This window comes from Mustelus asterias, chromosome 19 (genome assembly GCF_964213995.1).
Source record: "Mustelus asterias chromosome 19, sMusAst1.hap1.1, whole genome shotgun sequence".
Classification (NCBI taxonomy): Eukaryota; Metazoa; Chordata; class Chondrichthyes; order Carcharhiniformes; family Triakidae; genus Mustelus; species Mustelus asterias.
In genome coordinates, this window is record NC_135819.1 from 39,981,972 (window position 1) to 39,994,404 (window position 12,433).

The 12,433-nt window shown below is 45.1% G+C and overlaps 1 protein-coding gene across 1 annotated transcript in view; it reads left to right on the forward strand.

Moving 5' to 3' along the window:
* Positions 1 to 12,433, forward strand: part of vwf (von Willebrand factor) — a 146,311-nt gene that overhangs the window by 16,189 nt on the left and 117,689 nt on the right. Inside the window, exons 13-14 of the mRNA XM_078235380.1 lie at positions 2,760 to 2,860; positions 2,940 to 3,135. Coding sequence (XP_078091506.1) covers positions 2,760 to 2,860; positions 2,940 to 3,135 — 297 coding nt within the window. The remainder of the gene's footprint in view (positions 1 to 2,759; positions 2,861 to 2,939; positions 3,136 to 12,433) is intronic.

Below are 12,433 nucleotides of genomic sequence, written 5' to 3' on the forward strand. Positions count from 1 at the left end.
GTGTGGTGATCTTCAGCGTCGAGAGGCTACAGGCGGGGCGCGTTGGGCAATTTGGAGGCTGCTGTTCTCCCACTGAAAGTGAAGGGAGTGGCCCACCGTACTGTAGGGTTACACTCCTCAAGTGGACCATGAAGTTTAGTCCAAGAAGTATTGGCGCGCAAAGGTGCGGCAACACTAGGAGCTTGAAACGCTCGTAAACTGTGCCTTGCACTTTCAAAGTTACCACGCAACTCCCTAGCACGGTGACAGACCGGGACCTTGATGCCATAGAAATTGTCTGTTCGACCAACATGGCCGCTCCCATAGGTCGCACGTGGGTGATGGCGCCAAACTCAGCGACCCCTGGTGGTCACACATCTCCGACTCCATCGACCGTAATGGCGTCGCCCTGGCCTCGCACGTGGACGAAACCCTCGATGATTTTGACGACGAAGAACCGGGCTCTGAGGAATCGCAGGCCGCACTGCTGTTCCGAGAAGCAGATTTAGATCGGCACACTTTCGAATAGTGCCCCTTCTTAGGCGGAGCACAACACAGCTTTAGCAGGACACCGTTGCCGAGTATGCTTCGCTCCCCCACAGAAGTAACACTGCGGGCCGCCCGGAGCTGCTGCTGTCGTCTGGCCCGAGTGTGAGCACGCCATTACGCAGCCTTTCGAACCCGAGCGACGAGGAGGGATTGGCGACTGCTCCTGCCACGTTGTCTCCACGTGGTCTTCAGGATACAATACTAGGCTTTTGGAGGCTGTCTCCAGCATCTCCGCTAGTTCTATTGCCTGGGTAAGGTCAAGGTTACCTTTCTCCAGTAGTTTGAGTCGGATGTACGACGATCTGACTCCCGCCACAAACGCATCTCGAGCGAGGTCGTTCATATTCTGGTCTGCCGACACTGCTTTGCAGTTACAGCCCCTGGCTAGCTGTAGGATCTCGTTCGCGTATTCCTCCATCGTTTCGCCGGACTGCCGTCGTCGAGTGGCTAAGAGGTAACGAGCGTGTATTTCGTTGGACGGTTTCATATAACGCTTCTTCAGAAGCTTGAGGGCCTTTGTGTAATCGGTGGCCGCACGGATCGCGAGGTAGACGGTGTCGCTTACCCTCGCATGGAGGACCCAGAGTCTGTCATCATCTGTGGTGACCGCTGCGGAGGCTGCCAGGTAGTCCTCAAAACATTTCAACCAGTGGTCGAAGGTGTTAGAGGCGCCCACCGCACGTGGATCTAGTGTAAGGCGTTCAGGCTTCAGTATCTGCTCCATACTCTCTTTTTTTTTCTTCGACGAGAGTTTATTTACAGCAAATAAAATTGATGCGCGTTATCACACACGAGGCTTGATGCTCAGGAAATAAAGGCTTTTATTTGCTGTAACAAGGCAGCTACTAATTATATACACGATCCCAGACTGAGGGGTCCCAGACAGAGCAGAGACCTTTATACCTCTCCCAGGAGGCGGAGCCCGACTGGGATATACCACAATACTATAATACAAAGGTGTAACAACCCAACCCTAACTCCAACAGCAACAAGTAGAACAACCCATCCCTAACCCCAACAGCAACATATATACATACTTGTAGTACTGGCCAGACCCTGGCTCAGTACTATCCAGTGGGAACCAACGATGGTTCACCACACAGGTAAAATTGCGGTTCGTGCCTGGTTTCTCGCCTCTTGCGATCTTAACGGCACCAGTTATCCAGTGCAATCAACGTCCCACCCATTTCTAGCAAGAGACTGAATAATTTATTTAAATATATTTTAAAATGAATTGATATGTGATTAGCAAGCCGGGGATGCAATTGTTCTGGCTCACTTGCCTTTATGGCCTCACCGGGAAAGGTGCTTATCAGTGAAGAAAACACCTGGTCCCCACGAACGTGTTGGCCTCACCAATAGAACTGGAGGCCATTGAGGCCCCCAGTAAGGTTGAGGGCAAGGCTGGGGGTGCCCCTTGGACAGTGTCAGCCTGTCGCATTGGCACTTGGTAATGCCAGGGGATGGGACCTGAAGGGGCAGTGTGTGAAGGGGGCAGGGCCAGGTCTTGATGGTCCAGTTGGTTAGGGAGGGGGCCCCGCTGTCACACTGCTTGTGATTGACGGGTGGGAGGGGGCACAATCGGTCTGGATGGCGGTGCGGGTTGGGGGGGACGGGGGTGGGACTTGCGATCGGCCGCAGGCCCCTGTGATTGCTGGGGCGGGGGAGGGGGTCTGGTTGGGTATTTGCCAGCTGCAACAGCAAAGGCCTGACTGGTGTCTTTCTTTTGGACCTGTCAGGCATCTGCTGTTGCAATTGCACATGTGCAGCCAGAGAGGTCTGCATATGGGCAATAGCTCTCTCTACTGCTACAGCAGGCTGGCTGACGATTTAAACCCTGCCCATTCCATCTCGCGGCAGAAAAAGTCTAGCCCATTTTTTTACTTGTCTAAGTCCATAAGATTTGGAGTAAAGACTTGCCCCAAAAAAATGAAGCTCCCCGTGTTCATGCCAGCTGGATGCTTAGAATTTCTCTCCTAAAATCACCCCCAAAGTTTCTATTTCCCTGCCATGACTTCCTTCCACTTGATGAGCGCAAAGATATGAACCACAGCAAGAAAACAAAATAGTTAACTCCATTTGACACAGCTAACAGCCAAAGAGCTGAATGTCTGTGTGAAATTTCAATGACTGCAAAAGAACAAGAAAGGTGGTTGTTTTTCCACTTTAATTGGAATTACATTGTTGCTCATCTAATTATGTTCATTCTGATTTCCACATATTTCTTGTAGGTGTCCTCCGTATTCAGCACACTGTCCTGTCGTCGATTAGGGTGACCTACGACGAAGATTTTCAGTTTGACTGGGATGGGTACGGCAAGGTTTACTTGAAGGTACAGCCTGAAGCCTGCAGATGTGTCTTAGATTCTGCATTGCCCTGGCACCGAATTAACTCTCTCCTTCTCTCTTTAGCTGGGAGTCATATACACAGGTATGACCTGCGGCTTGTGTGGAAATTACAATGGAAACCAAGGTGACGACTTCCTCACGCCATCCGGACTTGTTGAAACCGAGATGGTCAACTTTGGGAACTCCTGGAAGGTTAATGGAGGCTGTGCTGACCTGAAGCAGATACATGCCGACCCGTGCAATTTAAATCCCAAGAGAGGTAACTGGGTTTCAGTACATTTTGGAAGTTGTACTAAACATGGCGATTTAAATATTTTCCGTGCTATTTGGGCTCAGTGCAGAATGAAAACTATCGCTATGAACCAATCTAAAGCATGAATTCAGAGGTCCTGTGCCTTCAGTGGGGATGCATACTTGGAGGGAAAATTGCTGTGTCAAATCCTAACCTCTGTTCTGCATTCTCTTCAAATGTGGCTTCTTGTTCAGAGCACTGGCTCTACCCTCAGGTGAGATATTTAGCATGGAAAATCACACTCTCCGACCTGTAGCACACTTCATTGTGTGGAGAGTCTAGAAAGAAAATTACAAACCTTCATTTTGGTTACCACTGTAATAGCACCACTGGAAATGTGCCCAAAGAATAGTGGGATTCCTATTGCTGTCAGCCCTAGGCATCCATTAGGGTATTTAATCTTCCTTCATTTTTGATGGAGGTTTATTTTTCCAGCAAGGCGGAGCTGTTAAAATTGGGGTTTTCCTTCAATTGTCTTTAGTCGAGATATCCAAGATTAGAAACAAAGCACTCCAAGATGTTACTGCAATGGATTATCTCTTCCCTAAGAAGAAAAAGCTGTAGGAAAAATAAACTTTAAAGGAAGAGTTCAGTCAAGCTTCACTCTCCTTTAGCTCGCTGCCAGATGGGAACTCGGCCAATCTATGAGGAGATACGTAAACACAGTCACATGGTTTACGGAAAGAAGTGGAAATAATGACTGTAGCTGTCACAATGACGATGGAAGAGGAAGTTAGAAATTGCTGATTTTAGCCACGACAATATGTGCCTCCCATGCCTCATTATTCTGATATAAGGTAGCCAATCCATTTTTTATTCCCATAAAGGAAATAATTTGCTTCATTTATTGTTGTGCAGTTCATAATTAAAAAAAATAGTAAAATGGCAGCAAGGCATTCATTAGAATTATATTAGAATGTGAAGTCTGCTAGAATATCAGCAAAGATCAAGCTGTAGCCTCGTGTGCTACAGATAGCCGGAATGTCGGTGTCTTGGACATGTAAGCATCAACTTGCATCACACCTTTCATGTTAAATATTGTTGCAGTGCAGCTCAATGGCCTTGCATTATAATTTTATGCACAGTGTCCGTCTATTAACTGTAGATAAATACATAGAATTGATAGAATCCAATGCCATTGTAGGTTTAACTTCATAGTCATAATGTCCTTTCTACCAGAAGGACGTTTTAACTCAAAGGGAAATAACCATAGAATCAGTAAACAGGAGTGCTATTTGCAAAGTCAAGAAATGAACTCTAAACAGCACGGTGGCACAGTGGTTAGCACTGCTGCCTCACAGCGCCAGGGATCCGGGTTCAATTCCCAGCTTGAGTCACTGTCTGTGCGGAGTCTGCACATTCTCCCTGTGTCTGCGTGGGTTTCCTCCCACAGTCTGAAAGACGTGCTGGTTAGGTGCATTGGCCATACTAAATTCTCCCTCAGTCCAAAGATGTGCGGGTTAGGTTGATTGGCCAGGTTAAAAATTGCCCCTTAGAGTCCTGGGATGCGTAGGTTAGAGGGATTAGCGGGTAAATATGTGGGGGTAGGGCCTGGGTGGGATTGTGGTCGGTGCAGACTCGATGGGCCGAATGGCCTCCTTCTGCACTGTAGGGTTTCTATGATTCTATTCTTCTACCCAAACAGGCGCTGGAGTGTGGCGACTAGGGGATTTTCACAGTAACTTCATTGCAGTGTTAATGTATGCCTAATATGTGACACTAATAAATAAACTTACAGGTAGTGAAGCTAAGTATTTACTCTTTCACTTCTGAGCTTGCTGGGCGTTATATAGAACAGACAGGTCCCCTGCTTCTTGGACTCCATTCAAAGTGCCCAAGGGCATCCTGAAGTAACTTTCCTTCCAATTTCCTCCCCCAATACCTGCCCCCTCTCTCCCGTCCCCTCAGCACCACAAAACACATCCCACCACATCTTCACAGAGTGCTTTACCACTGCAGTGTAGCTGAATTTGCTAATTTAGCACATAAGACAATCATGCACAAGACATACACTATCACCTAGCTGCACTGTGCCATGCATTTACCATCCTGAGACAGTGCAACATTATACTCATATATTACCTAGAATATATATATCTTACAATCCTGGAGCACTATGCTATCACTCTGTAAATTGAGGCAGTTTTTTTTGAATGTTTTAAATAAGCACCAGATTTCTGATAGCAAATAGTCTTCCATGCATAAATTAACAAATTCAAGTTTGAAGTTATTACTTTTGAAGTTATACTAAGACAAGGAATTCTCCATTTATAATCACATCCCATTTTTGTTCACTAAAGATGCCAAATGAACACCGTCTACATTTGTTTGTATATCGGAGACCCATGGCTCTACTTCTAATGATGCCTGTGTTAGAATATTTTAAACCCATTCGATGCAGCAGTGTCAAAGTCTTGAATCAAAAGGAAATTAAGGGCTTTCTTCATTTTTAAAAGACATCTGGAAACAATTAGCAAGATCAGTCAAATCAGACTCTGCGAGTATCTAGGGTTTGATCAATTCATCTCCTAATATCATGGTTTAATCACCTGAATGCGGATCAGAAAGTTCTACCTGTTACCTCGTACCCAAATAAATATCATATCTCATAGAAAGTAAGTCAAAGCATCATTTTCCTACAATATACACTGATCTATTTAACCCTAGCTACAGTCTTCTAGATGTCCAGATGGAAGAGGCTATTTTTTTATTCATTTGTGGGACATGGGCGTCTCTGGCTGGCCAGTATTTATTGCCTATCCCTAGTTGCCCTTGGACTGAGTGGCTTGCTAGGCCATTTCAGAGGGCAGTTGAGAGTCAACCACATTGCTGTGGCTCTGGAATCACATGTCGGTCAGACCAGGTTAGGATGGCAGATTTCCTTCCCTTAAGGACATTAGTGAACCAGATGCGGTTTTCTAACAACAACAATGGTTTCATGGTCATCAGTAGATTCTTAATTTCTGATTTTTTTTTACTGAATTCAAATTCCACCTGCTGCTGTGACGGGATTCGAACCCGGGACACCAGAACATTAGCTGAGTTTCCGGATTAATAGTCTAGCGATAATACCACAAGGCCATCACCTCCCCTTAGATTATCTGTGTGAGGCTACATTCAGTAAATCTGCACTCCCAACAAGGAAGCCTTATTCAATTGGGTAGAAGTCAAAGAACAAGAGCTATAACAGCCCAGTCTCTGACCTGTAATGCATTTTGGAAGGTCTAATACAGATAGGAAATGTACAATAAATAGCAGAACCTTTAAGAGTATTGATAGGCAAAGGGATCTGGATATACAGGTACACAGGTCACTGAAAGTGACAATGCAGGTGGAGAAGGTAGTCAAGAAGGCATACGGCATGCTTGCCTTCATCAGCTGGGGCATTGAGTTTAAAAATTGGCAAGTCATGTTGCAGCTTTATAAAACCTTAGTGAGGCCGCACTTGGAATATAGTGTTCAATTCTGGTTGCCACACTACCAGAAGGATGTGGAGGTTTTAAAGAGAGTACAGAAAAGGTTTACCAGACTGTTGCCTGGTATGGAGGGCATTAGCTATGAGGAGAGGTTGGAGAAACTTGGTTTGTTCTCACTGGAATGACAGAGGTTGAGGGGCGACCTGATAGAAGTCTACAAGATTATGAGAGGCATGGACAGCGTGGATAGTCAGAAGCTTTTTCCCAGAGTGGAAGAGTCAATTACTAGGGGGCATAGGTTTAAGATGCGAGGGGCAAGATTTAAAGGAGGTGTACGAAGCAGATTTTTTACACAGAGAGTAGTGGGTGCCTGGAACTCGTTGCCGGGGGAGGTAGTGGAAGCGGATATGGTAGTGACTTTTAAGGGGCGTTTTGACAATACATAAATAGGATGGGAATAGAGAGATATGGTCCCCGGAAGGGTAGAGGGTTTTAGTTCAGTCGGGCAGCATGGTCGGTGGAGGCTTGGAGGGCCGAATGGCCTGTTCCTGTGCTGTAATTTTCTTTGTTCTTTGTTCTGTCCCCCTGTTGAGCAAGGCTCCCTATTGAGATTGTTGAATTAGCCTCTCCCATTCTTGTTCTTTCAATCTAGTTGAATTAAATAGAATAATGTCAAAAGTGGTCCTAAAAATCCAAAATAATATTTCTTCCACCTGAGACCCTAATAGAATTCTGCTACCCTAACATTTGTAATGATCACTAACACTGTCTTCAAACAGGTATTGCCATTCACTCCTGACCAACTATCTTACTAATAGTTAAATCCATTTATTCTCTATAATTCCACATTCCAGATTTGTCAACAGCACTGTCAATCTAAGGTAAAACAGAAAAAGTTGGAAACACACAAGTCCGTCAGCGTCTCTGGAAAGAGCCGTCAGCTGATGTTTCAGACTTGTTCCTCCAAGGGAGGGAAAGCCTAGAAGTGTGAATCTTTATTCCACAGATATTCACTGATTTGCTTTGTGCTTCCAACGTTTTCAGTTTTCCTTTCAGCTTTCCACTGTTATCCAGCTTTAAACTTCACTCTCTTTCCAGGTACTTAGTTTAGTGTAACAAACCAAAGGACAGGAGGCAACTCAAATTCACTTAAATGAACCTTTGTTTATTCAACACTTTAGGTACCAAAACTCAAACTTACAACAGTTGCAACATTTTAACTCTTACACTTCAACTCTTAACATGAACTCTTTAACTGAAAGTTTAACTCTTTGACTGAAAATGAATTCTTGAGCAAACTGGCCAGATCCATTCTCGATGTCGATTCTTCCTCGTGGTTCCTTTGTCTTCTCTGAAGATATTCCTTCAGGGCACACTTGCCACGGTTGGTCTTGAGTCATCACTGGAGACAAAGGCTGTAACACATCTCTTTATCCCCAACCTTTCCCAATCTTCCAGAAAGTTCTCTGGCAGTCAGCCAATGATATCATCAGAAACTGATCACAATGTTCGATCACTGCCAATGGAGTTACTCGTAAACAACTCCCAAATGTTTTTACCAAGCTGCATGTAAATTATATAGCTTCACCATATATAGAATCAATGGCTCCAACTAGCATCCAGCATTATCCGAGCAACTATCCTTATTTAGTCAACATGGGAAGTGTCAGGTCACAAACCACAGGCAGGTGACGACTCACTGCAGCCTTCTAACCAGCATCTGTGTTTAATTATAACTTGACCAAAGTTCCCAGCATGCTTGACTCTTATTGACACAATTGCTCTTCCAGCTAATATTGCCATTGTTGTTGTTGCTGTAATCATTGTTGTAGTCAGCCCTCTGGCCACACCAGTATTGATAGCATATTTTATTTGTTAAACTGTGGTAATTAGGTTAGATTGCCATGGATCTGATGACATTAGAAATTATATTTCCTAATTATATGTGCTGAAATTGATACATCAGATATATGGTAAGGTAGAAATTATGTTATTTGATTAGCAATCAAGAATCGCGGACAATTCTAAGCCAGTATGAAACTGGGGACAGTGGCGTCTATTGTTTGGGCAAAACTGGCATCATTTAGGGACCAAAATAGCATCAGATGTGCATGCATACACTTCTGTTGCATTTTGCACCAGACACCATCTTGGTAAAGAACAAATAAGAGGAAGTAGACATTAGTCCATTTGTCAAGCCAAATAAGGGACCAACACCTCTTTCTGGTACCCATTCAACATTGGTTTGTGCTGACGGGGGTGATAAACACATATATATGAAAATACTAAGTACTTACAATATCATGGCAGCTCTAGGTCCATAGAATTTGATCCCACTTATGGCACCAGCCCCCAAGCTATTCGATCTCCCTTCAGCCTCAACCCTCCAGCCTTCCTTCCACCTCTGGAAGTATACCCCAACTCTCAAGCCTGCAATCTTTCTGATCCATGAAAATACCTCCCAGGGGTGCATGATCATCCTACATTCTCCCAGTGATGTTCCCTATGCCAGCCAGTACTCCTGAGGTCAGCAATCGTTCTACATGAGCCCCTTCATTAATCCCTGATTGCACACACCAATGTTCACCCATTCCTCCCTCAGAATCCCAATGATCCAACACAATCACTTCATTGGAAATAGGGACACAAACCTACATGGGTCCCTACCACAGCACTGTCAAAGACTCAAGGCTCAAAGTCCGGTGCTTCTCAGACCTTGTGTTTTGAGTGTCTTTGCATTCAGGTTCCCAAAAATAGATTCACCTGAAATTCTAGGCCCCATTATTCACAAACTGACCCTGGGACTGGTGAATTGCCATAGCAACCCAATCAAGGAAGGAGCCTAACCAGGCCGATGTTTGACCACACTTTTACAGCAGTGTGGTTGAGTCATAACTGCCCTCTGATGGTCCAAGCAAGCCACTCTGTTCAATCAAACCCCTGCAAAGATTAGGAATAATAAAACAGGATTAACCACTCTGCTGTGATCTAAGCATTGAGGTAGGTTGTGATCAAGGCCAGATGATCCTGCAGAATCCTCTTCAGTTAACTTTTGGGAACTTGATACAAAGTTGGGAGAGCAATCTCACTGACAAGTCAACTGACAGCCTGACTAAGTCATACTCCTACAGCTGTGCCTATCTATTACACAGTTATTGTAACAAACCAAATCCTGTTATCACACTGATGGCCTTCTCTGCCATGTCAATTGCCACCATACTACCATGCTGAATGGGATCGATCATGGAACAGCTCGTGACCGTAGAATTGCATTCCACCATGACCTTTACCTGGTGGCCAAGTATATTCCCCCCATCACCAGCAAGTCAGAAAATCATTGAAATAAAAGCAAAATACTGTGGATGCTGGAAATCCTGAATGTGGTGAGGAGTGTGGAAGAGCATTCCGAGAGCAGCACCAGGTATATTTAAGAACGAAATGGAACCTGGTAAGGTAGTATTGAGGAAGCAGGGGGGCTGCAGAAGAACTTGGACAGGTTAGGAGAGTGGGCAAGGAAGTGGCAGATGGAATACAATGTGGAAAAGTGTGAGGTTATGCACTTTGGAAGGAGGAATGGAGGCATAGACTATATTATAAATGGGAAAATGCTTAGGAAATCAGAAACACAAGGAGACTTGGGAGTCATTGTTCAAGACTCTCTTAAGGTTAATGTGCAGGTTCAGTCGGCAGTTAGGAAGGCAAATGCAATGTTAGCGTTCATGTCGAGAGGGCTAGAATACAAGAGCAGGGATGTACTTCTGAGGCTGTATAAGGCTCTGGTCAGACCCCATTTGGAGTATTGTGAGCAGTTTTAGGCCCCGTATCTAAGGAAGGATGTGCTGGCCTTGGAAAGGGTCCAGAGGAGGTTCACAAGAATGATCCCTGGAATGAAGAGCTTGTCATATGAGGAATGGTTGAGGATTCTGGGTCTGTACTCATTGGAGTTTAGAAGAATGAGGGGGGATCTTATTGAAACTTACAGAATACTGCGAGGCCTGGATAGAGTGGACATGGAGAGAATGTTTCCACTAGTAGGGAAACTAGAACCAGAGGGCACAACCTCAGGCTAAAGCGACGATCCTTTAAAACAGAGATGAAGAGGAATTTCTTCAGCTAGAGAGTGGTGAATCTGTGGAACTCTTTGCCGCAGAGGGCTGTGAAGGTCAGGTCATTGAGTGTCTTTAAGCCAGAGATAGATAGGTTCTTGATTAATAAGGGGATATGGGGTTATGGGGAAAAGGCAGGAGAATGGGGATGAGAAAAATATCAGCCATGATTGAATGGCGGAACAGACTCGATGGGTCAAGTGGCCTAATTCTGCTTCTATGTCTTATGGTCTTACATGCATATGGAAGAGTAGAAGCAGCATGCTATAGAAAGAGATATGAGAACTCACGATTAATGGATTAGAACAAACCACCCCAGACCTACACAGATCCAGTCACGAATGGTGAAGGACAATTAAGTGACCGACTAGAGGAGGAGGTTCCAAGAACAGTCCATTCCCAATAATGACGAAGCTTAACTCATCAATGCAAAAGAAAAGGTTGAAGCATTCGTAACAATCTTCAGCCAAAAGGAGCAAATGGACCAATCTTCTTCACCACCCACCAAAATGCCTCAAATCATAGATCCAATCTTCAGCCAATTCAATTCACTCCGTATTGTATCGAAAAACTGTTGAACCCTGACAAAATTCCAATGTATTGGTGGAGACCAAAGCTCCAGAGTTAGCCATGTCTCTCGATGAACCATTCCAGAACAGTCACAGTGCTGTCATCTATCCAACCAAGTGGAAATTTACCCAGGCATGTCTTGTCTTCAATAAGTGGGACAATTCCAATCTGGCCGATTTGCACCCAAACGACCTACTGTCGATCCTCGGCAAAGTGCAGTCTGACCAAGCTCCATTGACTCACCACTAACCTGCTCATCAATGCTCAGTTTGGGTTCCACCAGGACCTAGCTCCAATCTCTTATGTTTTGGTCCAAACATGGACACTAGAGATGATTTCCTTGGATGAAGTGAGATTAGGAGTGGCACGGTAGCACAGTGGTTAGCACTGCTGCATCACAGTAGCAGGGATCTGGTTTCGATTCCCAGCTTGGGTCACTGTCTGTGTGGAGTCTGCACGTTCTCCCTGTGTCTGCATGGGTTGCCTCCAGGTGCTCTGGTTTCCTCCTATAGTCCAAAAGACGTGCTGGTTAGGTGTATTGGCCATGCTAAATTATCCCTCAGTGTACCTGTACAGGCGCCAGAGTGTGGTGACTAGGGGATTTTCACAGTAATTTCATTGCAGTGTGGATGTAAAAAAGTTTATTTATTAGTCACAGGTAGGCTTACATTTGCACTGCAATGAAGTTACTGTGAAAATCTCCTCGTCACCACACTCTGGCGCCTGCTCAGGTAGACTGAGGGAGAATTTAGCATGGCCAATACACCTAACCAGCACGTCTTTTGGACTATGGGAGGAAACCAGAGCACCTGGAGGGAACCCACGCCGACGCAGGGAGATCGTGCAGACTCCGCACAGACAGTGATCCAAGCCGGCAATTGAACCCAGGTACCTGGCGCTGTGAGGCAGCAGTGCTAACCACTGGGCCGCCCTACTTGTGACACTAATAAATAAACTTCTACTTTAACTGCTCTTGATCAAGTGTGAAAACAGAGATCTAGTAAACCCAAAGTCAGTGCCATTTGAGGAAAACTATCCACTGGCTGGAATTATCAGTTGCACCTGTGGAACGTGGTTGTGGTTATTGGAGTCCAATCATCTCAGCCCCTGGGCATCACTGCAGGCGTTACTCAGGGAAAATATAAGAGGCCACATTGTCTTCACATTTCATCA